The sequence below is a fragment of the Megascapheus bottae genome, chromosome 35 (assembly GCF_031878675.1).
Source record: "Megascapheus bottae isolate mThoBot1 chromosome 35, mThoBot2.hap1, whole genome shotgun sequence".
In the NCBI taxonomy this organism is placed as follows: domain Eukaryota; kingdom Metazoa; phylum Chordata; class Mammalia; order Rodentia; family Geomyidae; genus Megascapheus; species Megascapheus bottae.
In genome coordinates, this window is record NC_143543.1 from 3,328,492 (window position 1) to 3,356,245 (window position 27,754).

A 27,754-nucleotide genomic window follows, 5' to 3' on the forward strand; every position below is an offset into this window, starting at 1 on the left:
GAATCCTTCTTTTTAATGCCTGTCCTTGGACTTGCATGTGGTGTAATCCCTGAGCTTTTTGTCTTGATGTGCTACCACTTGAAGCATAGCTTCGACTCCAGCTTTTTGGTAGTTAATTCAAGATAAGAGTCTCGTGGTCTTTAGTGCTCAGGCTGGCTTTGAACCACGATCCTCACATCTCATTCTTCTGAGTAGCTGGGCTGACGGCATAAGCCACTGGGGCCAGGCCCAGATGACTGCTTTTAGAATGTACCACTGGCCATTTTACATGACTTAAAACCTTCTAGCAATTCCTCTCTTTGTTCAGAGTAAAAACAAATGCTCAGTTGAAGACCGGGCGTGGTGGTTCATAGCTACTCAGGAGGCTGAGATCTGAGGATTGCAGTTCAAAGCCAGCCTGGGCAGAAAGTAGACTCTGATCCCCAATTTTTAAAAAGCCAGAAGTGCCAGGCACGGTGGCTCACACCCGTCATGCAGCTACTCAGAGGCTGAGATCTGAGGATCATGGTTCAAAGCCAGCCCGGGCACTAAAGTCCATGAAACTCTTATCTCCAATGAACCACCAGGATACCAGGAAGTGGTGCTGTGGCTCAAGGGGTAGAGCTGTAGCCTTGAGAAAGCTCAAGAACAGTGCTCAGGCCCCTAAATTCAAATCCCAGGAATGGCAAATTAAAAAAAAAGAATTTACACGAGTCCTCTGGCCAATTGAATTTTATCTACTGTGGCTAATTTCCTGGATTATGATATTACTGGTATAGTTCTAGATCTATTCTTCTCACCATGTCTCCAACCTGGCTCCTTCAATCTGCTCAGATGTCACCTCCAGAGAAAAGCAAATGACTTAATAACACCTGCCGTGCAACCTGCCCTGAGCCTTAGCCCCTCCTCCCTTTTGTAGCTGTCTTTTATTGTGCACAACATATATTACATTTTATTGTGGCTATGTTTTTTTTTTTCCTTTTCTTCTTCTGTCAGTCCTGGGGCTTGAACTCCGGGCCTAGGCACTGTCCCTGAACTCTTTTGCACAAGGGTGGCGCTCTACCACTTGAACCACAGCTCTACTTCTGATTTTCAGGTGGTTCATTGGTGATCAGAGTCTCATGGACTTTCCTGCCCAGGCTGGCTTTGAACCAGGATCCTCAGATCTTGACCGATGAATACAAAAGTTTTCTGATGTCTGAGGGGAGGCTGGACGATACAACACAACATTGACTGGAAGTTGTGTGTGTGTTGACTGGATACCAAGTTCTTGCTAACTCTGAGCTTAATTCAAGAAGGACTCTTCTATCTAGAATAGTCCATGTGGATACTGCACTCTGGACTTCCATTCTGGATGTTAGATTACAACCTCTGCTTCTAAATGTTATAGCATATGGAGGAATAATGGACAGATGCTTGATTATTCCATAGATGCGCGTACTTTCTCCTGGAATCCGTTTCCTGAGCACTAATTTTCATCACGCATTATTTATTCCATCTCTCAGTAGATAATCATATAGCCTTTGCCAAAATGGCAGAGTCTCTCTGCTGGCCTGGGTAAGAGGGGATCTTTGGCTTTTGCTTTTTGTAGATTTTTTTTCCCCACATACTCATCTTCAAAACGTGTGTGTGTGTGTGTGTGTGTGTGTGTGTGTGTGTGTGTGTGTGTTGGCACTAGAGCCTGAGCTCTGAGTCTCAAGGATTTACTTGGCTTTTTCACTCAAGGCTCAAGCTGTCCCACCACTTTAGCCTTATCTCCACTTTCCGCTTTTTTGCTGGCTAGTTGGTTAAAAGAGTCTCTCTGATTACAATTAAAAAAAAAAAAGTCTCTCTGATGTGTCTGCCCAGCCTGGTTTCAAATTGTGCGCCTTAGATCTCAGCCTTCTAAGTACAGGATGTTATTTATTCTGCAGCATCCAAGATTCTGCTCTAGTATAACTAGACGGTTAGTGTTTCCCTGAGCGCTTCAGCTCAAGGCTAGGACTCTACCACTTTGAGTTACAGCACCACTGTTGGTTTTCTTGGTGGTTCATTAGAGATAAGAGTTTCACTGATGGGGCCAGGAGTTTGGCCTAGCAGTTAAAGTGCTTGCCTAGCATGCATGAAGACCCGGGTTCGATTCCTCTGGTACCACATACATAGAAAAAAGCCGGAAGTGGTGCTGAGGCTCAAGTGGTAGAGCTCTAGCCTTGAGAAAGTCCAAGGATAGTGCTCAAGCCCTGAGCTCAAGCCCAGGACTGGCAAAAAAAAAAAAGAGTCTCACTGACTTTTGTGCCTGCACTGGCTTTGAACTATGATTCTCAGAGCCTCTTAAGTAGCTAGGATTACAGGAGTGACTTAATACATTTCTTTTTTTTCCCTTTCTTGGAGTTCATTTTGCAAATATTAGTTTAGATTATCATACGCACATCGATATTGTCATCTTAGTATTTTTATATTATATGATTATAAAGTTGGAAATCAGAATACTGTGATAGTTTCTGAATAAAACTCTTGGTTAGAAGCTTCAAATAATCTAGTCTTAGAAATCCAGTCTAATTCTAAGCCTTACAATGGAGAAAATTCTTATATAGAAGGACCAAACTGTATCATCATCTGTTGATAGCACAAAACTGTTCACAGTAGCTCGCAGAGTTCCCCAAATGATACCTAAGATGAGTCAGGCTCAGGGATTCACAGCCACACTGAGAGGGAAAAAAACATGTCTTCCTTATAGAATGTAGCAATATAACAGAATGCAATAGACACCATATTTCAGAACGAGAGTAATTCTTAAGGTTTCTCTTGTCTGAGTTTTACTGATCTCCCATTTCATTCTTGAATTTTCCACTGTGGCAAAGCCAGTTGCTCGTTGACTATTGTTCTGTTTTCCCTCATTCGCTCTAATATTTAATATTGCCATTGCAGTTGGATTTAGGGATAAAAGGAAAGTAAATACCTGAGTTCAATCTCTATCCTTGAACGAAGTATTGAGAGTTGTATTTCTCCTATCAAGTGGATTGTATTTCTCTTCCTAGGAAAGCCGGGTTAGCAAGGCTGTGGAGGTAATGATTCAGCATGTAGAAAACTTGAAGAGAATGTATGCTAAGGAGCATGCTGAGTTAGAAGAGCTAAAACTGGTTCTTCTCCACAATGAAAGGCCCTTTAACCCCCTGGAAGATGATGGTAATTAAAAAATAATAATATAGTAGTAGTATATAGTAATTATAAAGTCGTGTTAAAATTTAACATAATCGCATTCTGTTTTCATAATGTTCTTTTCAGGCTCTCTTACTGTCCTATTCAGTGTCTTAGAATAAAACGGCTTAAATGAAATTTTCCTTAGGGAAATAAAGCTGGGCATCAGTAGCTCATGCCTGTAATCCTAGCTACTCAGGAGATGTTATATACGAAGTGCATATATTATATATATTGGGGTTTTGCTCATCCATCAGGAAGCACTATGCTATATTATTTGCAGGAAAATGCATGGAGGTAGAAAAAAGTATTTTTAAAGAAAGGGGGGTGATTATAGTCATAAAATTCAATGTATATATGAGCATGGAGCAGGTGATTTGAGGGGAGGGGAGGGGAGGTGTGGGGAAGGGGCTAGGTGGATCAAGATGCATTGTCTTCACTCATTGACATGTTGAATTGAAACCCCTTTGTAATAATAATAAGAAGAAGAACTACTAATAAAAAAAGCAGATGATCGACCATGAAAAAGCTGTACTGGAGGCGTGGTTCAAGTGGTAAAACACCAGCCGTGAGCAAGAAAGTTAAGGGAGCCCAAGGCCTTGAGTTCAAATTTGGGTAATACACACACATACACACCAGTTATTAGAAAAATAAGAGTCATGTTTGTTATATAGTTCAGAGTATCGTCACAGAAACTAGATCAGACCACCTGAAGGAGTCTTTGGTGATGACTTTGAAAATAAATCGATTTGGAGTGGTGAGATAAGACATTCTATTCCATCGAACTCATTAAGTTGACCCAAGTCAGGCGGGAACCAATTGTTTGGGATATGTTGGAATGATGAATTTAAGTAGTACTGACATTTGAACTCAGAACCTCACACTTGCACATCTATTGCTCCACCACTTGAATCGCGCCTCCAGCCTGACTTTTTACTGATTAGTTGAAGATGGAGGATCACGGACTTTTTTTTTTTTTTGCCCTAACTGGCTTCAAACCACATTATTCCAGACCTCAAGCTTGGTCTTAGGAGTAGCTAGGATTACAGCTGTAAACCTATGGTTTTATTATGTTTGGGTTGTTGTTTTTAAAATGAACAGCATGGATCCTTTCGGAGCTTCCTTTGCTTAGCAGCCTGGCCGTATGCCAGTGGCTCTGTGGACTTTGAACACAGAGGACTGCATTTGCCAGTGTAGGAATCTCTAAATTAAAAATAAAGGCATTTGGGCCAGGCGCTGATCGCTCACACTTGTAATCTCAGCTGGTCAGGAGGCTGTGGTAGTCTGAGGGTCGCCTAGGCAGGAAAGCCAATGAACCAGCAAAAAGCCTCCAGTGGTAAAGCACCAGCTTGACCAGAAATGCTAAAGGGCAGTGCTCAAGCACCGAGTCCAAGGAAGGAAGGAAGGAGACAGAAAGAAAGAGAGAAAAAGGAAAAAGAAAGAGAGAGAAGAGAGAGAGGAAGGAGAAAAGGAAGGAAGGAAGGAAGGACTGAGGATATTTGTATTGTAAGTAAAATTAATACCTCATGTCACTCTGGCCTTTGTCTTAACATAAATTTACCCACGTGCTTTCTAAAATGTGCAACCAATTTCTCTCCTTTCAGATGACTGTCAGATTAAAAAACGCTCTGCTTCTTTGAACTCTAAGGTAAATATTATCTCACGTAGTCACTTAACAAGCATATGGAATGCTTTGTTTTCAGGTATAAAGTTATATACCCTTTAAACGTAAATAGTGACAGTGATTCCAACTTATGTGTGTACAGCTATGGAAATGTGCACATACACATATCTATCACATATGTGTATGCACGCATATATGTCTACACACATAGATGTGTGTGTGTGTGCATATTGTAAATTTCAAATCGCAGTAGGAGAAAAATCTGAACTGATTTCGCCATAGAGAAATGCTAGAATTGGATATCAGTGGCTCACATCTGGAATCTTCAACAGGCTGAGGTCTGAGGATGGCAGTTCAAAGCCAGCTTGGGCAGGAAAGTCTGTGAGACGCTTCTCTCCACCAACACACCATAAAAAATCACAACTGAAGTTCAAATGGTAGACCTCTAGCCTTGGATGAAAAAGCTCAGGCCCTAGGTGCAAGCCCTAGGGCTGGAGAAACACCAACAAAAAGTCTTTAAATTACATCTATAAAGACACCTGTCAGTGTTGTATATAGGAATAAAACACGGAGCATTTTTATATCTTTATTTTTTGTCAGTTGTGGGGCTTGACACTGTCCTTGAGCTCTTTAGCTCAAAGGCTTAGTGCTCTACCACTTTAAACCACCACTCCACTTCTGGTTTTCTGGTGGTTCATTGGAGATTCCTGCCCGGCCTGGCTTTGAACCATGATCCTCAGATCTGAGCCTCCTAAGTAAGTTATAGGCATGAACCACCAACACCTAGAGTTCACAATATGGAGAATTTTTCTAAATGTCCATTTTGGTCTTTGTCTAGCCATCTTCCCTTCGGAGAGTGACTATCGCTTCTTTACCCAGAAACCTTGGCAGTGCGGGCATGGTAAGCAAATTTCCCAAGTTTCAGTCAAACATCTATGCATTTTTTTTTATTGAACAGAAATATGTCCTTCACTAAATTGGTATTTTTTGGTCATTTAATATGTGAATTACCCAAGGTGGCCGGTCTGGATGGCAATGACCGATTCAGCAGAAGAGCCAGCAGTTGGTACGTCTGTCTTTGCCACTCACCGCTGGGAACCTTTTTGTTTTATAACTGAATGAGAGCAGTCTCGGGGGTAGTTGGTATAGTACCATGTCTTTCTCAGAGTAGCAACAGAACAAAGACAAAACCTGGGGGTGGGGGGAGAGACTCCTGACTTTATGGGAAAAGTACCATGGGTGGAGGGGAGAGGAATCATGTTTGTGTTGATGGAAGGTAATGAATGAATAACCACTGAAGACATATTTGATTCGCTGTACAGCTCGTCTTCTTCGTACAGGCGTGCGCTGGGGCCCAAGCAGAGTGAACACCGTCCGTCCTTACACCGATTCATCAACACCTACTGCTGGGCAGATGCAGAGGACGAGAAACACGAGCTGAAGTCAGTGAAACTGGCCATGTTTGTCCACTAGACCTGAGAGAGGGTAGAAACATTGGGCATTTCTTGAATTCCATGAGATAAGGCCAATGCTGCATTCATAGGATGATTCATTGAAAGTCCTAAAGCATTCTGTATTATTAGTGAAAATTCACTTTTTTTTTAGCTGTGTGTGTGTGGTGATGGTGGTACTCGAACTTGAACTCAGCGCCTGATGTTTTCCTGTGGCTTTTTCACTCAAGGCTGGTGCTCTACCACTTGAGCCACAGCTCTACTTCTGGTTTTTTTTGCTGGTTTACTGGAGGTGAGGATCTCAGGGACTTTTCTGGCTTGGGCTGGCTTTGAGTCATGATTCTCAGATCTCAGTCTCCTCAGTAGCTATAATTACAGGCAGGTGACCCTGGTGGCTTTTTTTTGTTTGTTGTTTCTTTAGTTCTTAAAGTTCAACTTTGTGATTTTCAGTTAGAAACTAAGTCCTGGGTTTTGCAATGGTAAATTCTTTTCCATTTCAAATGGCTGCCATCAGAGGAAAGGCTCAATGATGACCCACAGAAGTAAAAATATCCATCCACTAAGATTTTTTTTTAAATCAACCTGTCAATTAAATCAATAACTCATCAGCTAAGGCAGGATACTAAAAACGGTGCTCTTTTTCCAGAGCTGGACTCAAACTCAGGGCCTTGAGGCCATTAGACTTTCCTTCTTGAGTCACAGCTCTTGCTGATTTATTGACTGATTGATTGGAGATGGTCTTCTGAGCAGCTAACATCAGAAGTGTAGACCGCCCAGACTGAGCTGAAAAAGTGATTTGTACATTCAATTCCTGTAGCTGGGTGCCAGTGGCTCATGCCTGTAATCCTAGCTATTCGGGGGAGACTGAGATCTGAGGGTTCCAATTGAAAGCCAGACTAGGCAGGAAAGTCTGTTTGACTTTTATCTCCAATTAGCCCGAAAAACAAAAACAAAAACTGGAAGTGGCGCTGTGGCTCAATTGGCAGAGTGCTAGCCTTGAGCATAAAAGCTCAGGGACAGTGCCCAGGCTGTAAGTTTAAATCACACACACACACACACACACACACACACACACACATTCCTATGCAGCCTATGGCATACCTCTTCGAATTAGATATCTATCAAAGTTTTAGAAAGCGAAACAAGTATTCGGGCATACTAAGTTATAAAGTAAAACAACACAGTATTTTATAAGTAGAGCATGATAGTACTGGCTTCAAATGTCTGCACCCAATTCTTGTTCGCAGGACTAAAGAGGACTCAGACCCTCCTGGAGAAGAAATGGTGGAAAGGGCGAGGAAGCCCAGCCTTTCTGAAAAGAAAAATACTCCATCCAAGTGGGACATGTCGTCCTTGTAAGTTGACTCCATCCCAAACGCCACCAGGGTAGTTGAAGGGGGAAGGGTAATGCAGGGTTAAGATAGGAGATCAATTGTATGTATCCCACATCTTCTGGATCCATTCATCTACTGAGGGGGAATCTAAGTTACGGGATGGTCCAATAACTGAGTTACATGACTAATTCTGCAGTGAATATGGTTGTGCTGGTAACTTTAGTGCGGCCTTGTTTGAAAATCAAAACTTAAATACAGACAAGCATTAGTGGCTCACATGTATAATCCTAGCTGCTCATCTAAGCCCCGAGTTCAAGCCCCAGGACTGCGTCTCACAGAATGAAACGCAAAACTTGAAAACAGGCCGAGTTGTTAAATTCAGGATAAACAACAGTGCTGGGTCTTGAACTCAGGGACCGGGCACTGTCCCAGTGCTTCTTTTGCTCAAGGCAGGCACTCTAACCACTTGAGCCACACCACCACTTCTGTGGTGCTTTTTTTCTGAATATGTGGTACCGAGGAATCGAACCCAGGGCTTCATGCCTGCTAGGTGAGCAATCTACCAGTAGGCCATGCTCCCCACCCCAGATTTTATTTGCTCTACTATGGTAGTTACCCCTGAAATTATCTGACAAGGACAGGAAATGTGACCATGGCACAGATCAGAGATGAGCACAAAGTTAAAGGAGATTAAATTAAGTTTAGGTTTTGTTTTCATTTATTTTGCTTTTGAGCTCTGGGTGTTGACGTGTAGGTGAGATGTTTACCACGTGAATCATGCTGCCAGCATGAACTCAAGACTGGCCCTCTACCACTTTGAGCCACAGTGCCACTTCCGGTTTTCTAGTGGTTCACTAGAAATACGAGTCACATGGACTTTCCTGCCTGAGCTGACTTTGAACCTAAATTCTCATAGCTCAGGCTCCTGAGCAGCTAACATGACAGGCATGAGCCACCAGCACTCATGTTGGTGGTATTTGTAGAATAAAAATCTTAAGTCTTAGCACAGCACACATAACAGAGTATAATGAAAAATAATGAACTTTCATATACATGTATTTCTATATATTATATATTGTGTATGTGTATATGTGTGAATATACACACATATATTTGTGTATATATACATCTGCATATATACACAAGTATTACATCTAAACTTTATACATTACCTATCATAGCCATTTATATACAACCACATATCTTATGTACCCAGGTTATATATAATTATGTAAAATGTATAGTTATATGTGTGTCTATACACAGTAGACAGTAGATACACAATATACAGTAGATATTATGTATCATACATGTGATATATAGTACATGCATATATAACTGTGTGTATGCGTGTATACACACACATGTGAGTCTACACATGTGCGTGTACATGTATAGGTAATGTACATGCTCAGGTAGCTTGGTCCCTGTGGTTTTGGTTCCTGTGAGGTTCCAGTGTGCTTTGTCTGACCTAAAGGCTGAGATAAACACGCGTGGAGTTGGTGTATGATCCACACTTGCATTCTCGGGAGGACGCATGCTTTCTGTGCAGGGGTGTGGGGAAACCGGGGAGGGGGGCGGGCGGGTCGGTGCTCTGAGGGAGGTGGGGTCCTTGCCCCTCATTCTGCGTGTGTTCCCCTCGCAGCTCTGTCCCCGTGGCCTCCTGGGTGACCCATGTCAAGACGGCTGTGGGCAAAGCCAACAAGACGCTGTGGATCTCAGGAACCTTCCTGGTGCTGTCTGCGGCTCTCATGAGCTTCCTGGCGGGTTGGTTTCTTCAGAAGCCCGTGGAAGCTGCCCCCACGCAGGAAGGGGCCCCCTGGGGGTCTCTAGAACACATCCTGTGGTCACTGACCAGACTCCAGCCCCACAGACCCCCACCGGTGTGACTGTCTCCTGGACTTGAACTGCAGAAGTGAAGTGCCTAAGCAGGGATCGACAGAAGAACTGGACAAAATATGGGGGAGGCCGAGAAGGGGGCCTGCATATGTTAGTTTCATGACCTTTGGAGAAAGACATATTATTGGTTTGCTCAAATGTAGCTAAATAAAGAACCATTCCAATAGCCAGAGTGGATGGCTAGATACAGCCATATACCATGGCTAGATTTATCCATACACCCACGATTAAATTCATCATACATTCATGGTTAAGTTTATCATACACTCATGGTTAAATTCATTATCCATCCACGGCTAGATTTATCCATACACCCATGGTTAAATTCATCATCCATCCACGGCTAGATTCATCCATACACCCATGGTTAAATTCATCATCCATCCACGGCTAGATTCATCCATACACCCATGGTTAAATTCATCATCCATCCATGGCTAGATTCATCCATACACCCTTGGTTAAATTCATCGTACACCCATGGCTTAGATTCATCATCCATCCATGTCTACAGCCATACATGCAGCCAAAACCTTCTAAGCAACACCCCTTCTAAGCAACCACACTGGCTTTTGAATTAAATTTGCATCTCAAATGCTATTGGACGGTTTTACTAGCACATAGGAAAAGCTCATCAGTCATTGGACACATGCCTGACACGCCCCCTCCCCGCCCCTCCTGTGGCTGATTCTTCAAGCCCTTGAGGGAGCAGAGCAGATGACACTAGGCAAAGTTGAGGACACGGGTGGACAGCAGCAGGTGACAGACCGAGTCGACGTACTGGCAGGTGGAGTTCCTGATTCTCTCCATGGCTTCCTGAGAGGCGAAATCCTTCACCATGTGGTACAGGCTGGAGTGGAACTCGGTGCCTTCTTCCACAGTCTCAGAAAACGCTTCGCTCTCTTCAGTCAGCTTCAGTTTCTGGGCTCTGTCACCACTGAACATTAAAAGGGCCCAGGCTGAGCTGTCGGATTTGCTGGTCACCTGTTCCCTCACCTGGAGGGAAGAGAATGAGACAAAGTCCATTAGTGGCTCTGCTTCTGGTCAGGATTCTGGTGTCTGGGTATTGTTGGAAGAACTTAATCAAGGCCTGACACTACTAAAGCAAATGTTCTTACTGTGCCCTTAGTTCCAGGGGAAGAGATGAAATGTGGAGCCTCTGTACTTGATAGGTAGCCTCTCTACCACTTCCATCACTCTCCCAGAATGCTTTTGGCATTGCTTACTTTCGAGGTTGGGTCTCATTCTTCAGGCCTAGACCAGCCTGGAACTGCGATCCTCCTATCTGTGCTTTTTCTTCACGTTGCTGAAGAGGACGAATACACGTCACCCTGCCCGGACACTGGGTGAGATGGAGTCTTTCGAATGTCTGTTTTCCCTGGGTTGGACTTGAACTGCAGTCCACTCAGTTTCTGTCTCCCAAGCAGCTAGGATTACTGGCTGGAGCCACTTAGCCTGGGTGACTGCTTTTAAACCAGGAACGTTTGTGTTCTGCTATTTGAGGAGCCACAAGTATCCATTTGTGCAACCAATACTTGTGACACATTAATCACCTGCTAGGAGACACTCTCCAGAAGAGTCGGGATTACAAGTGTGAGCCACTAGACTAGGGCTAGCTTGACATAATAAAGCTTTCTTTTCTTTTCCTTCCTCTCTTTCTTTCTCTTTCTTTCACCAATCCTAGGGCTTGAACTCAGGGCCTGGGTGCTATCCCTAAAACTCTCTACTCAAGGCTACTGCTCTACTACTTGAGCCATAGCACCACTTCCAGCTTTTTTCTGAGTAATTCATTGGAGATAAGAGTCTCAGGGACTTTTCTGCTTGGGGCTGGCTTTGAACCATGATCCTCAGATCTCAGCCACCTGACTGGTTAAGCCTGGCTTTCTATTTTTGACCACTTAAAAACAGTTTTTTACTTGTGTGGGGGGGGGTGCGCTGGTACTGGGATTTGAACTCCGAGCCTGGGTGCTGTCCCTTAGTCTTTTTTTTTTCTTTTTTTCTCAAGGCTGTCCCTTTACCATTTGAGCTACAGCTTCCACTTTCTGGTTTTCTGGTGGTTCCTTGGAGATAAGAGTCTCCAGAACTTTCCTGTCTGGGTTGCCTTTGAACCTCAGATTCTCCCATCTCAGCCTGAGGGGGAAGCCATTGGCACCTGGCAGTGTTTTGAAATGTGAAACCCCTGTGAATGGTAAATGGTAAAACGTTTTCCCTCTGGAAAGAAGACTTGGTCTTCAGTCTTGCTTTCTTGGGTGTTGGACTTTGGTGTGAGATTCAGGGAGTCTGGGGAGGGTTGCGGGGTGGGGGGGATCCTGAATAGTGTACATACCTTAAATACAACTTTCTTATAGTTACATACTGAATTCCACTTGCTCCAGTGGAAGGCGAAGGCTGAGCTCAGCAGCGCCATCTGCCGGTAGGCTCTCATTTCCACCGAGGAAGCCTGTGCCCAGGACACATGAGGGAAAGCCATCTGAGTGTTCCCATGGGGTCTCCCCATCCCCCCCCCCCCCCATCCTGGCCTCCTATCCTCCTGGGTCCTCACCCAAGGACCCATTTTCCTCATTTAATTTTTTTGGGGGGGAAGATCTTGCTCAATGGATCTCAGTTGAGCAGAAGTGGTCTCTTCTGTTTTCCTTTAAGTAGTTGTACCACAGGGCTTCAACATGGCACAGGGTGAGGTCATTCCATCTTGCTCCACATCACCCCTTCCCTCCTTCTCCATCTCTTCCTACCCTACTCCTCCCCTCAAGTCAGGTGGTTCAATGTTCGCCTATGGACATGGAATATGTTGCCTATATTTGCTTGTGTGCCCCCCCTTCCTCTTCCATCATCTGTCCCCCCACTCTTTCCCCCACCCACCCCACCAAGCTCCAGCTTTGTGGTATTCACTTTGTCAAGCTCTAAGTTGTTGGAAAGACTCACACCATTGGAATCCCCCCTTGTGTACACGGAACTTTAGTTCATACACGCGTATGACTCTGTGCATGTTTACCTATATGTTTATAAATTAGATCTAACTTCCCCAGGAGAAATGGCACACGTCCTCTTTCAGCCTGAATTCTTTCACTCAACATAATTTCTTCTGGGTCCATCCATTTCTCTGTAAATGATATATCATTCTTTCTAATAGAAGAGTAAAATTCCATATTGTGTGTGTGTACGTGTACACGATGGCGTTCTACTACTCGATTCACACTTCCTCTTCTGGCTTTTTGCTGGTTATGTGGAGATAAGCCTCTCATGGACTGGCCGGGAGTTTGGCCTAGTGGTTAAAGTGCTTGCCTAGCATGCATGAAGACCCGGGTTCGATACCTCGGTACCACACACATAGAAAAAAGCCAGAAGTGGTGCTGAGGCTCAAGTGGTAGAGCTCTAGCCTTGAGAAAGTCCAAGGACAGTGCCCTGAGCTCAAGCCCAGGACTGGCAAAAAGAAAAAAAAGACTCTCATGGACTTTCCTGCCCAGGCTGACTTCATATCTGGTCTCAGATTTCAGCCTCCTGAGTAGCTGGGATTACAGGCATGAGTCAATGCACCTAGCAGGTTTTATGTGTGTGTATATGTTTGCATTTATTCACACACTCTTAGCTATATAATTATTCCCAGATGAAGAGAATATACAGGCTTATTTCCTCTTTAAAGAAACCTTCTGTCAGGCCTGGTGGCTCATGCCTATAATCCTAGCTACTGAGAAAAGTTGAAGCCAGCCTGAGCAGGAAACTCTGAGAGACTCTTACCTCCAAGGAACCACCAACAAGCTGGAAGAGGAGAGGTGGCTGAGTCAGTGATGGAGCACTCTCCTGGAGCTAAACAGCTCAAGCCCCAAGACTGGCACGCCCCTCCCCTCCAAAAAAAAGGAAATAAAAGGCAAGAATTGATACAAAACGAGGGACTTGGGTATTTTTGCACTAAGCTTGCTCCACTGGTAAACATGAAGACCACACTGTAATCAGGCTTAATTTCTAAGGAAGATCATTCAGCTGAAAGAACTCTGGATTTCAATTATTATTTCCTCCCTGTCCAAAGTTAATCCAGTGTAGAATTCATGGCATCTACCAGGTGTGGGGATACCAGCTTGGAATCTCAGGCTTCTGGGGGCAGAGAGCCGGAGAATGACAGTTCATAGCCAGTCTACTCAGTAAAACCCCCAAGACTCCCATCTCTACAAAACAACTAGCAAAAAACCCAGCCCGGAGGCATGGTTCAAGTGGAAGCACACCTGCCTACCAAGCCAAACAAGCACAAGGCTCTAAGTTCAAACCCTGTTAAAAATTACAAAAAAAAGGTGGGGGGGCTGGCCTAGCATGCACGAAGTCCTGTGTTCGATTCCTTAGTACCACATACACAGAAAAAAGCCAGAAGTGGTGCTGTGGCTCAAGTGGTAGAGCGCTAACCTTGAGAAAGCCCAGGGAGAGTGCACAGGCCCTGAGTTCAAGCCCAGGATTGGCAAAAAATTAATAATAATACAAACAAAACTTAAAACACAAGACAAATAAAATTCAACACCTGCCAGCACTCTGAATGTCCAAATAAATGTGAAAGATTCATTCTTGCCTTTTGGTTGTCAGTCACATAAAAACAAGCATATCGGGTAGGGAAGATATTGAGGCCAGCTCTTTTCAAAGCGATAATGAAGGGAATTGGAGCCATCCATTTTCCTTCCAAAGTGGAAAAGGGCCTTGGGTCTTTCAGCTTGATTGAAGATAACAAACAGAGATTTTCCTAAGTTTAAATAAAAAAAAAAAGAAAAAGCAGCTTTCATAAAAAGCTCAAAATGAGCTAGGCGCGGTGGCTCATGCCTGTAATCCTAGCTACTCATGGGGCTGAGATCTGAGGACCAAGGTTCAAAGCCAGCCTCTGGAAAACAGGAAGTGGGGCTTGGCTCAAGGGTAGGGTGGTAGCCGTGAGCTGAAGAGCTCAGGGACAAGCCCCATGACCCACCAAAAAAAAAAAAAGCTCAAAATGATGGTTTTGGTTTTCCTCCAGGTTCAGCTTCAAGCTCTTTACACAGCTCCACTTCTGGCTTTCTCTGTGATTTCATTGGCGAGAAGACTCTTATGGACTTCCTTGCCTGGGCTGGCTTTGAACTGTGATCCTCAGATCTCAGCCTCCTGAGTAGATCTGGATGACAGCCATGAGTCACTGGTGCCAAGGGAAGAATTCTATTTTAATATATCAAGCAGGGGTAGTTGTTTTGGCACCCATTTTTTTTTTGCCAGTCCTGGGGCTTGAACTCAGAGCCTGAGCACTGTCCTTGGGTTTTTTCCTCAAGACTAGCACTCTGCCACTTGAGCCACAGCACCATTTCTAGCTTTTTCTATGCATGTGGTACCAAGGAATCGAACCCAGGTCTTCGTGTATGCTAGGCAAGCAATCTACCACCAGGCCAAACTCCTGGTCCCACTGACACCCAATTTTTAAGTTCCTTGAAGTCTTACCTTGATTTGAATCTGGAATTCGGTGAATACAGTGGTTACTGTCAGCAGAGCTTTGTTCAGGTCGAGGGGCGTCAGCTCCCAGGTCACATAGGGCATGTTCACATGTAAGTCTTGAGCCAAGCTAATGGGACAGGGCATTTCCAGACTGAAGGACAGCAGTTTTTCCTCCTCTCTGTAATATACATCACTGATGGCATCTTTTTTCCAGCACTGATCTTGAGAGGGAAAAAAAAGGAAGTTGCATTGCTTTCATTTTTCTCTATCAAAGCGAACATGAATAAGCCCGCCAGGATAATTTCAAGGTGTTTAAGTGAGCCTATTTGTTGTTTTTCCTTTTGTGCCAGTTCTGGGACTTGAATTTAAGGTCTGAAACTTTCCCTTAGTTGTTTTCGTAATTTTGTCCATTGTAGGGCTTGAACTCACAGCCCCAGGCACTGTCCCTGAGCTCTTTTGCTCAAGGCTGGTAATCCATTCCATTGAGCCACAGCTCCACTTCCGGTTTTCTGGTGGTTCACTGGAGATAAGAGTTTCATGGACTTTCCTGCCCAGGCTGGCTTTGAACTGTGATCCTCAGATCTCAGCCTCCTGAGTAGCTGGGATGTCAGGCCTGAACCCTGAGCTTTTTTTTTTTTTTCCCAAAGCTAAGCTACAGTTACACTTGTGGCTTCTTACTGGTGAAATGGAGATAAAGGTTTCACGTACTTCCCTGACTGGCTTTCCTTTTTTCCATACAATGACATTGTTCATTTGTTTCCTTTTTAAAAACATAATGATATAGCCAAAGATTATGGAAAAAATGAAGATTTTAAGCACTAAGGATGAGAAAGCTCAATAATACCTATATATTTTTTTAAAAACCACAAGCTTCTAGCCATCTCTATTAAAGGCATATCCAAAGCTGAACAAAATAGCTCACCCCTGTAATCCCAGCTACTTAAGCAGCTGAGATTTGAAGACCGAGGTTTGAGGTCAGCATACACAAAAAGTGACTGACACCCTCCATCTCAATGGATAAGAAACTAGGCACAACAATATAATTTTCATCTCAGCTACACAAGAAGTATAAACTGGAGGACTGGGGTCCAGCCCAGCCCCCCCACACATACAAAAATGAGATCTTATTAATAACAAAAACAAAAACAACAAAGGCAAAGGGTATAGTTCAGTGTAGAGTGCCTGTCAAGTAAAAGGTCCTGAGTTCAAAACCTCTCATCAAAAAGGAGGGAAGGAAGGATCGAAGGAAGGAAGGAAGGAAGGATTGGATATAAGTCTCACAGACTTTCTTTCCTGAGCTGGCTTTGAACTGTGATCCTCAGATCTCAGCCTCCTGAGTAGCTAGGATTTAAGGGGTCAGCCACCAGTGTCTGGCTGTACCAATACTGGGGTTCGAACTCGGGGCCTTGAGCTCTCACTTGGCTTTCATGTTTTGCTCGAGGCTGGGGGCTCTACTCTAGAGCCACAGCTCCACTCCCAGCTTTTTTGCTGGCTAATTACACATAAGGGTCTCATGGACTTTCCTACCCAGGCTGGCTCTGGACTGCGATCCTCCTATCACAGCCTCCTGGGTAACTTCAGTCCTAGTTTGATGGCAGGGTTTTCAGAGCCAGGTTCAGTTGCCACTGTACCTTCTGCATCCCACCTTACGACCACGGGCTCCTCGAAGAAGACCACATGCTCCGGGACCTCGAGGGTGACTTCGATGGGTGGAAAGACATTCTCTGGATCCACATCTTCTACGTTCTCTGGAGGGTATGTAAAGTTCTGTAATCCTCCTTTTGGCAGCTTTTAAAAATGACAACCCCGTTGTGTTAGGAGAAACAGGTGGATGAGTGCGTGGAAGACACAGCCTAGTGCTTTTTCCCCTCGTGTGTTTTATGGAGGCGCTGGTGACTCCTCCCTGCATCCCATGACACCCCCTCACTCCCCAGGCCGCCTCTGCACGCCTCACAGTTCACGTTCACGTGTGGGCCTACCTACGACATAGTCACATCAATCTCCTTCCTACCCACAACCCCCTTCGCCAGTTCTGTGCCATTCATGATTTTGGTGTGTATTAATTTTCATACACACATATGAAAATAATTTAATCCCTTCCTCCTTCTCTCCCTCCCTCCCTCCCTCCCTCCTTCCCTCCCTCCCTCCCTCCCTCCCTCCCTCCTTCCCTCCATTCCCATCCTCCCATAAAAAGTCTGATTTTTAGATAAGCACTGGCCTTTGTTTCTCTTAGGGACCAATTTGATTTTTATTTGTCATTTGTGGGACTCGAACTTAAGAGCCTGGGTGTGCTGTTCTTGAATCCTTTTGTTCAAAGCTGGTGTTCTACCACTTTGAGTTGAGTCACAGCTCCACTTTCTGATTTTCTAGTGGTTTCTTGGAGATAAGAGTCTCATAGACTTCCCTGCCCGGGCTGGCTTTGAACTGCGATCCTCAGATCTCAGCCTCCTGAGTAGCTAGCTAGTGGGAGCTGTGGTGCCCAAACTTACTGACAGATTGACTAAGACAATGTCATAACAAAATTGAAAGACAAATGACCCAGGAGAAAAACAAAAAATGAATCATGACATTTCAGTGTAATCATGTGAATTCTTATAAGCCAGATTGGGTGTGCATAAGTGTGTGTGTGTGTGTGTGTGTGTGTGTGTGTACACTGGTATTGGAGCTTGAACTCACTGACGTGGCACTGTCTTTTAGCTTTTATGATCAAGGCTGGCACTCTACAACTTGATCCAGATCTTCCCTTCTGGCTTTTTTTTTTTTGGTTGTTTCATTGGAAATAAGAGTTCTGCCTGGGTTGGCTTCAAACCAGGACCTTCATATCTCTGTCACCTGAGTGGCTGGGATTACGAGCTAGATTTTATGATGACTTCTCCATCATTTCTTTCTTCTAAGCAACCTCTGTTTGATTTTCAGGACTTTATGCTTTCTAGGCATGTGCTCTACCACTTGAGCCTATCTTCCACCCCAAGGCTCTCTAGGGAACAGAGCAGATAACTAAGATTTTGGGAGACCAAGAGCTGCAGCAGGCTATCTAGCTTTCCCTGGAGAGGAGAGACACATGCTTTACCTGAATGCATCAGAAATCTGGGAAACAGGTCAAGAATACACATGTTAAGAAACATAGGAAATAAAGCACATGAGTTGGGGTAAACCTGCAGAGGATCCTGGGAAGTGAGGGATAAGAATGCAGGGAAGAAAGGGGGTGAAGCCTCTGTTCTGGAGAAGAAAGCAGATGTGAGCACAAAGCAGGGCAAAGAATAAGTTTTGGCATGAATCCTAGCTCAGCCTGGTCCTTTCTATAGAAAGAACAAGGACTCTGCCTTAGCTTACCAGTGTTCTCAGGATTCTTGGAGGCAGAGAAAAGAAGAGAAATATCAAAAAAATAATTGGGGGAAGAAGATGATGGAAAAATCTCTCTATAGCCAAATGCCAGTGGCTCATGCCTCTAATCCCAGTTACTCAGGAGGCCTGAGATAGGAGGATCATGGTTCCAAGCCAGCCTAGTCTCCAATCAACCACCAGGAAACCAGAATTGGCACTGTGGCTCAAGTAGTAGAGTACCAGCCTTGAGCAAAAAAGCTCAGGGACAGTGCCCAGGCCCTGAGTTCATGCCTTAAGACTTTAAAAAAAATAGCACAAAACTTGCATGAGAAAAATCAGGTCTAGATTTAAAGTAGTCTGTTAACTACAAGCCCCAGTCTCCTTCCCCATCATGGCTTCCTGCAGAGAGAACAGAAACATTCCCCTCCGTTTACAAATCAGTTTTGGTGCTAGGAGGGTTGTGTGGTTTCAGCAGAGCTAGCGTGACTCTGGGGCACAGCTGGAAATACATACCGCTGGCCCCTCCCTAGAATAAAGCCTGCTAAGCTCCCATCTCAGCTACTACCGCACAGCCTGGATGTCAAGTTTAAAGCCTGGATCTGGCCAGCTTTCCCATGAACTGAACTGCTATGAATTTTACTATTTTTAAAATCCTTTTATAGTTAGATCACACATCCGAAATGTTACTAAATGGAAAGTGTTTGTGTCAGCGTGCATATATGTGTATCTGTGTGTGTACTCATTAAAGAGCTTCAACTCACAACCTGGGCACTGTCCCTCAGCTTTTTTTTTTCCAGTCCTGGGTCTTGAACTCAGGACCTGAGCACTGTCCTTGGGCTTTTTTTCTCAAGGCTAGAGCTCTACCACATGAGCCTCAGCACCACTTCCAGCTTTTTTCTAGGTATGTGGTACCGAGGAATCGAACCCAGGTCTTCACGCATGCTAGGCAAGCATTCTACCACTAGGCCAAACCCCCTGGCCACTGTCCCTCAGCTTTTGGTGCTCAAGGCTGGTCCTCTACCACTTGAGCCACAGCTCCTCTTCCAGCCTTTTGCTGGGCAACAGGAAGTAAAGAGTCTCAAGGACTTTTGTGCCCACAATCGTGCTTTGAACCCCCATGCTCAGATCTCAGCCTCCTGAGCAGCTGAGATGCCAGTGCTGAGAAATGGCTCCTGCCCTTGAAGACAGTGTCAAGGTCATGGACTCAAAGCTCACTGGATATTGCGATCGAGGGGAGGGGAAGTGAGAAGGCAGGAGAGGGGTTGGCCAGTGAGCCCAGACTGGGGCAGGGGCGTTACCTACTTCCACCATCATCCAGCCCTTGACTGATTTGCAGAGTGGGGGCAGGTGCAGGATGTCCAGGTGAAATACTCCACCCACCATCATAAACTGGCACAGGTCCACATCAGCACTGTGGGTCACGTCTGGCTTTTCAGAGGCATTCTTCACCAGGAACTCCTGTGCTGAAGGGAAGCACAGCCATACAGTTTTGAAACAGGTCGTGGTGTGTGTGTGTGTGTGTGTGTGTGTGTGTGTGTGTGTGTGTGTGTATGTGTGTCCCACTGTTACTGGGACTTGAACTCAGGGCCTAGCTTACTGTTTCCTGGCTTCTTCATTCAAGGCACCATAGCTTCATTTCCAGCCTTTTACTAGTTTAATAGGAGATCAGAGTCCAAGGGACTTTCCTGCCCGGGCTGGCGTGGAACCTGTGATCCTCAGATCTCAGCCACCTGAGTAGCTGGGATGACAGCCACTGAGCTCAGCAATGCATTCATTTGGGCAATGAATCAAAAATTCGACTCTTAGAAAAGGGAACGTGTTAAACTCACACAGAGCTAGCTTCCATAGGATGGGGGATATAACTTTCCAGGAATAATAAGTATCATAGGTGTGTGTTACTATTGACATAAAATAATGTGAAAATAATACAAGCACTTCATGAATTTGCATGGAATCCCTGTACGGGGGCTACTGCAATTTAAGTATGAAAAAAAGAGTAAATGTTAAAAGGTAAATTTTGGTCTATATCTGAAATTACAGGTTGGTTTTTTTTTTTCAATAAAAATAAGGTCAAATCTGGGCACTAGTGGCTCAGGCCTTTAATCCTAGGTACTCAGGAGGCTAAGATCTGAGGACTGTAGTTCAAAACCAGCCTGAGTAGAAAAGACTGGTGCACTTGTGTGCGCGCGCACACACACACACACACACACACACACACACACACACTGAGTTAAACTAAGCTATGAATTTCTTCTTCTTGATATAGGTTAAAGTAACTTGCAGTCATTATTACTGTTTTTGTGAATAGGTGCCGGTCCTGGGACTTGAACTCAAGACCTGGGCACTGTCCTTCATTTATTTTTTCATTTGAGACGGCATTCTATCACTTGAGCCACCCCTCCACTGCCAGTATTTGCTGATTAGTAGGGAATCATAGTCTCATGGACTTTTCTATTTGGACTGATCTCCAATAGAAATCCTCAGATCCCAGCCTCCTGAGTAGCTAGGATTACAGGCATGAGGCACCCTTACCAGGTCCTGAATTCTTTTTTTTTTTTTGGTGGGGGGTGGAGTGGGGGTGAAGAAAACTTCAATAAAGTGCATTTCAATACCTTCTAATACTTTGTCACTTAATAACTTCATCTCCAGCTCATATTGTTTGGCTTCATCGAGAGTGTCTTCCTCAAGAAAAATCTACCAAAAAAAAAGACAAAACAAAACAAAAACCACAAGGATGAGTATGGGATGTCAAACAATTGGCCCTCTACTATTCCATTTTCTCTTTGGATATCTGTCACGCTGACACGTGCTCTGGCATAAGCGAGGACTGCAACAGTGTGTGTGTGTGTGTGTGTGTGTGTGTGTGTGTGTGTGTGCTTGAAATCAGGGCCTGGGCGCTGTCCCTGAGCTCTTTTGCTCAAGGCTGGCATTCTACCACTTGAACCACAGCTCCACTTCCAGTTTTCTGGTGGTTCATTGGAAATAAGTCACACAGACTTTTCTGCTGGCTTTGAACCAGGATCCTCTCCACCTTCTAAGTAGCTAGGATAACAGGTGGGAGCCATCAGTGCGTGGCTTAATTTTATTTTGTGTGTATGTGTTGTTTCTGGGGCTTGAATTCAGTCTAGGTGCTATTCCCAAACTTTTATAATCACTTAAGCCACATCTCTACTTCCCAAGCTTCAACTATGACAAAAAGCATCATATAACACCAGAAGGTTGTGTTCGTAAGCGATAGATAACATTGATACTTTATGAATTTTTGGTATTTCAAAAGTAGTTGAGTCATGGTTCAAGTGATAGAACAGCAGCCGTTAGCAAAAAAGCTAAATCCAGGGCTTTCTCAAGGCATGGCACCACTTTCAGCTTTTTCTATGTATGTGGTACTGAGGAATCGAACCCAGGTCTTCATGCATGCCAGGCAAGCACTCTACCACCAGGCCACACTTCTGGCATTAGAATCAATTCTTGATTAAGAAGAAAAACTGGAGAGGCCAGGAGTATGGCCTAGTGGTAGAGTGTTTGCCTAGCATGCATGAAGACCTGGGTTCAATTCCTCAGTACCATATACATAGAAAAAAAAAGCGCCAGAAGTGGTGCTGTGGCTCAAGTGGTAGGGCTCTTGCCTTGAGAAAAACCAAAGGACAGTGCTCAGACCCTGATCTCAATCCCAGGATGGGCAGAAAAAGAAAAAGAAAAAAAAAAAGAAAAAATTTGAGGTAAGGATTTAGAAAATGATAGTAGGTATAAGTTAACAATGATTATCTAAACTAGACGCCAGTGGCTCACACCTGTTATTCTAGCTACTCAGAAGGCTGAGATCTGAGGATCCCAGTTCAAAGCCAACCCATGCAGGAGAATCTGTGGGACTCACATCCTCAAGAAACCATCAAAGAGAACCACCAAAGAGTACAGATCCAGCCTTGAACAAAAAGGCTCAAGAGTAACCAAGTCCTGAATCCAGCATTGGCACAGGGGGAGACAGAGAGAGAGAGAGACAGAGACAGCGACAGCGACAGAGACAGAGACAAAGAAAGTCCTGTACAAAGAGAGTCTCTTAGGTCTTTATTTTTTCCACTAATGGGGCTTGAACTCAGGGCCCAGGCACTGTCCCCAAGCTTCTTTTGCTCCCAAGCTTCTTTTGCTTAAGGCTAGAGCTCTACCACTTGAGCCACAGCACCACTTCCGGCTTTTTCTGTGTATGTGGTACTGAGGAATCGAACCCAGGGCTTCCTGCATGCTAGGCAAACACTCTACTGCTAGGCCACACTCCTAGGCCAGGTCTTTCTTAGTCTTTCTGATTTAAAAACCTTTCACAGGCCAAAGGTTCTCAAAGAGCACCGAGTGAGGCTCTCCTGGCTTTGTGCCTTGCCGCATCTCACTGGTGTGTGATCAAACACGCCTTTGTCTTCCTGCGCTCCCGAGCTCCACATTCACCTTTGCCTGTTGGACCATGCCAACATGTACGGTGCCCCACACAAAACCAGCGCCGCTGTCATGGCTCCTGGGCTACCCATTCTTGTCCATCTCATCTGTGTCAAGTAGATCAACCTCCTCCATGTTTCTCAGTGCATCTCAAAGGGTGGAATGGATTTGATCGCTGAAGTGAAGCCCATAAATTCATCTTCTCAGACTGGTACTATCTCCTTTCTCTGGGTGATAATCGTGCAGGCTGTACCCCGACACTACAAGACCCATGCATGGACAACCTTCTAAAATCCCCTACACACTAGCTAGAACAGTCTTAAGAGCTCTTCCCACTTTAATGGAAGCCATGATGAATTAATTTTGATTCCTTATTTGCTTATTTATTATTATTGTGGTTTTTGTTGGTCATTGGGCTTGAACTCAGGGCCTGGCAACTGTCTCTAAGCTCTTCTGCTCAAGGCTAGTGCTCTACCACTTGAGCCACAGCTCCACTTCTGGTTTCCTGGTGGTTCACTGGAGATCAGTGGCTCATGGACTTTAGTGCCCAGGCTGGCTTTGAACTGGGATCCTCAGATCTCAGCCTCCTCAGTCACTAGGACGACAGGCATGGAGCCACCACCTCTTATCTTTAAGAAGCAGTACGAAGGGCTTTCCATTCCTGAAAGGGGTTTCCATTATTATGCTTATAATTTCGATCAAATTTAAAGGCAGCCGAAAGTGGTTCCTGCCTGTAATCCCAGCCTCCTGGAGACTGACACCTGAGGATGGAGGTTCAAAGCCAATTCAGGCAGAAATCCCCATGAGACTCTTATCTCCAATGAACCACTCCAAAACTGGAAATGGCGCCATGACTCAAGTGGTAGAGCATGGAGAGGGTCAGGGACAGTGCCCTGCCCTGTGTTCAAGCCCCACTATTGATAAAATAAGATTCATCCCAGGCCAGGATGTTGACCTAATGGTAAAGCGCTCGCCTCCTGTGCACAAAGCGCTGGGTTCAGTATCTTGGTATCACATACACAGAAAAAGCACACCATGGCACTGTGGCACTGTAGCTCAAATAGCAGAGCACTAGACTTGTGCAAAAAAGTGTCCAAGGACAATGCAGGCCCTGAGTTCAAGCCCCAGGACTGGCAAAAAAAAAAGTCCAAATAATATTGGGTCAGATATTTCCTTTTCCTCTCCACCCTCTTCTCTTGTGTACCCCATATCAGAGCCTCATCTCAGGCTTTGTCCTCAATTTTTATTTTTTTGCCAGTCCTGGGGCTTGAACCCAGGAACTCAGAGCCTGGGCACTGTCCCTGGATTTCTTTTTCTCAAGGTTAGTGCTCTACCCCTTGAGCCACAGTGCCACTTCTGTGCTTTCTCTGTGTATGTGGTACTGTGGAATTGAACCCAGGGTTTCATGCATGCTAGGCAAGTACTCTACCACTAAGCCATATTCCCAGCCTGGCTTTTCAGAGATACTCTGCCACTTGAACCTCTTTCCTAGCCCAGCTTTCAACTAGTTAATTACAGATGAGGTCTCACAGACTTTTCTGATCTGAAAAGCTTATGATACTCATCTCCAATTAAGCTTCAAATAAGATGGATGTGGAGGGCTAGGAGTTTGGCCTAGTAGTAGAGTGCTTGCCTAGCATTCACGAAGACCCGGGTTCGATTCCTCGGTACCACATACTTAGAAAAAAGCCAGAAGTGGTGCTGAGGCTCAAGTGGTAGAGTTCTAGCCTTGAGAAAAATCCAAGGACAGTGCTCAGGCCCTGAGCCTAAGCCCAGGACTGGCAAAAAAAAAAAGATGAATGTGGAGCTGTGGCTCAGATGGTAGAGCAGTAACCTTGAACACAAAAGCTCAGGAGCAATAAACAAAAACAAAAACAAAAACAAATCCAATCTCTGGGATTGGAGGCAAGGTTCAACTGGTAGATGCCTAGCTAATGAGTAAAAGGCTCAGGTGCCAAGTTTAAGTTCCTGGTCTCAGACCAAAAATTAATTAATTAAAATAAATATGAGAGCCACCAGAGCTTGGTTTTTTTTTATCACTTTTCCTGTACAATATGAGAGCATATATCAGAATTCTGTAGCTGAGATGCTTCTCTAAAACACTGCAAGATTATTAGTAGCAAGCTCATGTTAAAGCCCTTACAGTAGATAACAAGGGTGTGAAAAATAAGTAATACATATTATACATAATAGCTAATTATAGTACATATAATATGGTAATATATTGTCATTCATTCTACATGGTATTTTAATACAGTAAATTACATATAAATTATCTAATTTGTAATGTATTTTGCACTTAAATATCATTGTGTTTGACTAATTATAATAGATAACTATAATATAGTTATATAGATATTTAGCTTCAGTCCTGTACCTATTTGTATAAACATACAGATCTATATTCCATCATAAATTTACTTTAGATCATGCAAATATTTCTATAGGTAATTACCATTTACAATTTTTTTTCAGAAATGCACTACAGTTAAAATTAGGCCTTTGGGGCCGGGAGTGGTAGAGTGCTCCCCTAATTCAATTCCTCCGTATCACACACTCACAGAAAAGGCCAGAAGTGGTGCTGTGGCTCAAGGGTAGAGCTCTAGCCTTGAGAAAACCCAAGGACAGTGCCCAAGCCATGAGTTCAAGGCCTAGGATGGACAAAAAAAAAATTAGGCCCTTCTAAATACTGTTTTTTTTTTTTAATTACTTGGAAAAACAATGAGTATTTTAGTAATAGCTATTTACGTTAAGCTATGGTGTCCTCTGCCCCCTAGTGGCAACAGTCTTAGGAGGCCTGGGTGGAAAAAAAAAGGGGGGGGGGGGGGGCCATCTGGACCATTCTCTAATTTAAAGAGATTTCTGTGCTTTGTTTTAACTTTCTAAATTATCTTTAGGTAGTTTACAGAGGGGTTTCAGTTCAACATGTCGGCTTATGAGTATAATACATCTTGATCCATGTCTTCCCGTTCATGGTAAGGAGATTTCATTTGACAATAAAAAACATACACAGACTCTAACTACAGATGGGGACCCCGGAATTGTTCAAATAATGCATGTGAAGGTGGCTGTGATTTCAGAGAGAAGTACCGGAACGGGAGAAATGAGCATTTTTTACTCCATAAAATTCTTTGTTTTGGTCAGTCGTGGGGCTTGAACTCGGGACCTGGACTCTGTCCCTGTGCTCTTTTGCACAAGGCTAGCACTCTGCCCACGTGAGCCACAGCTCCACTTCTGGTTTTTCTGGTGGTTTATTGGAGATGAGAGTCTCATGGACTTTCCTACCGAGGCTGGCTTTGAACCAGGATCCTCAGATCTCAGCCTCCTGAGGGAACTGGGATGGCAGGCCAGTGCCCAGGTTGTGAAGAAACATGTATTGCCTGAAGAAAAAGTGTGGAGGTGAACCACGACTCCTACCATTTGGCCTTCCTCTTTCTCTTGTTCTTCGCCATCTTTGGCTTCCTCCTGCGTTAACTCAACGAGCTCGTTTGCTGAACCTTCTGCTTCTTCGACCTCTGGTTTCTCCGTCTCTGGGGCTTCTGCCTCCTCTTTGACGGGCTCTGCTGGGGCTGGCTCTTCTTCCTCGGGCTCCAGTGTGGGGAGCACGGGTGAGATGTGATCGTAGCTTGTGTGCAGGAGTCGCAGGGCGATGTCACTTGTGGCTAAAATCCTTGGGATTTCAAGTCCCATTTGAGTGGAGGGGAAGCGGACACTTTTGTGCCTGGAATGGAGTGGAGGGGGGCAGAATGGGTGAGCCTGAAGGAACACTTAAGTGTGATTCACACTCACACATCAGCAGTGAGTCCTCCCACATGAAGTCCACCCTTCCCACAGCCTTATTTTGGACTTTACACCTCTACACACTCTTGTTCTCTTTCTGGTACTGTCTGTCTGTCTGTCTGTCTGTCTCTCTTTCTCTTGTGGTAGCATTACAGCTTGAACTCAGGGACTGGGCACTGTCCCTTAGCATTTGACTAGTGACCCCTGCATGTCTAGCTTTTTGCTAGTGAAATGGAAATAATAAATAAGATTATAAGCATGAGCTGCGCACAGTGGCTCACACCTGTAATCCTAGCTACATAGGTGGCTGAGATGTGAGAATCGCAACTCAGAAAAGGCTGTGAGGCTCTTATCTTCAAGAAAACACCAAAAAGCTATAAGTGGAGTTATGGTTCAAGTGGTAAGAGTGCCAGCTTGGAGTGAAAAAAAAAAAAAGAATCTAAGGGATATGGTACCAGGTCCTGAGTTCAAGGCCCAGGATTGGCATGTGAGCGTGCAATAACCAACAGGTACCTCTCCTGTTTCTATTAGAGATAAACATTTCTGGAAGATCCAAAATACTGTGTGGAAATGGTCAGCCATGCCTTCTTCAGCAGAGGTAAGTGGGCAAACAGAAGAGGAAGACCCAGAACTCAGGGACACCAGTACTGGTATTGTTTTTCGTTGTTGTTGTTTCACTTTTGTTTTGGTTGGTCCTGGGGTTTGAACTCGGAGCCTGAGCACTGTTCCTGAGCTCTTTTGCTCAAGGCTGGCGCTCTACCATTTTAAGCCCCACCTCTACTTCTGGTTTTCTGGTGGTTTATTGGAGATAAGTCTCATGGACTGGCCTCAAACTGTGAGCCTCAAATCTCAGCCTCCCGAGTAGCTGGGATGACAGTATAAGCCACCGGTACCTGGTTTGGACTGATTTTTGACAGTATTTACCTGCTGAAGTATCCTGGTGTCCATGTGAGATCTTCAAGTGAAGCCCATTAAGGAACAGAGTCACTGTCTGACAGACCCCAGCCAAGCTAAGGAACTTTCTATGCTAATGACATAGTCGTTTTTACAGGAGCTTTTTGTCAACCCTAGCCAGCGTCTGCCCATGAGGGAAGGGTCACCCCTGGGGTACCTCGGATTCTTCTTGAGGTTTGCCCACAGGTACACATTAATATTCTCATCCCGAATGGTTTTTTCCATATTTCCACTGTCCACGTCAGCTAAATTACTAGATTGCTGTAAGAGAAAGATGAACGTGTTAAAAATAAAGGACACAAAGGCCCTAGAAAATTGGAACTTGGATAAGTTATGTGCTCACTTAGTGAACCAAACCCATGGTTAAAATTAAGGTT

At 44.5% G+C, this 27,754-nt stretch overlaps 2 protein-coding genes across 3 annotated transcripts in view; one reads left to right on the top strand and one right to left on the bottom strand.

Moving 5' to 3' along the window:
• The window catches only part of Irag2 (inositol 1,4,5-triphosphate receptor associated 2), a 39,186-nt gene extending 29,558 nt beyond the window's left edge, over nt 1-9,628 (top strand). Inside the window, exons 11-17 of the mRNA XM_090324474.1 lie at nt 2,997-3,144; nt 4,761-4,804; nt 5,619-5,681; nt 5,797-5,846; nt 6,121-6,222; nt 7,479-7,586; nt 9,211-9,628. Of these exons, the coding sequence (XP_090180600.1) occupies nt 2,997-3,144; nt 4,761-4,804; nt 5,619-5,681; nt 5,797-5,846; nt 6,121-6,222; nt 7,479-7,586; nt 9,211-9,454 (759 nt within the window). The 3' untranslated portion in view covers nt 9,455-9,628. The remainder of the gene's footprint in view (nt 1-2,996; nt 3,145-4,760; nt 4,805-5,618; nt 5,682-5,796; nt 5,847-6,120; nt 6,223-7,478; nt 7,587-9,210) is intronic.
• A 431-nt stretch (nt 9,629-10,059) lies between these two features.
• Dnai7 (dynein axonemal intermediate chain 7) overlaps nt 10,060-27,754 on the bottom strand; it is a 30,925-nt gene continuing 13,230 nt past the window's right edge. For both annotated transcript variants that reach the window (XM_090324535.1, XM_090324534.1), the window contains 9 exons: nt 27,535-27,638; nt 26,061-26,364; nt 20,831-20,912; nt 19,521-19,681; nt 16,526-16,682; nt 14,901-15,115; nt 14,017-14,184; nt 11,791-11,904; nt 10,060-10,460 (listed from right to left, as the gene is read on the bottom strand). In XM_090324535.1, the coding sequence (XP_090180661.1) occupies nt 10,188-10,460; nt 11,791-11,904; nt 14,017-14,184; nt 14,901-15,115; nt 16,526-16,682; nt 19,521-19,681; nt 20,831-20,912; nt 26,061-26,364; nt 27,535-27,638 (1,578 nt within the window). In that variant the 3' untranslated portion in view covers nt 10,060-10,187. The remainder of the gene's footprint in view (nt 10,461-11,790; nt 11,905-14,016; nt 14,185-14,900; nt 15,116-16,525; nt 16,683-19,520; nt 19,682-20,830; nt 20,913-26,060; nt 26,365-27,534; nt 27,639-27,754) is intronic.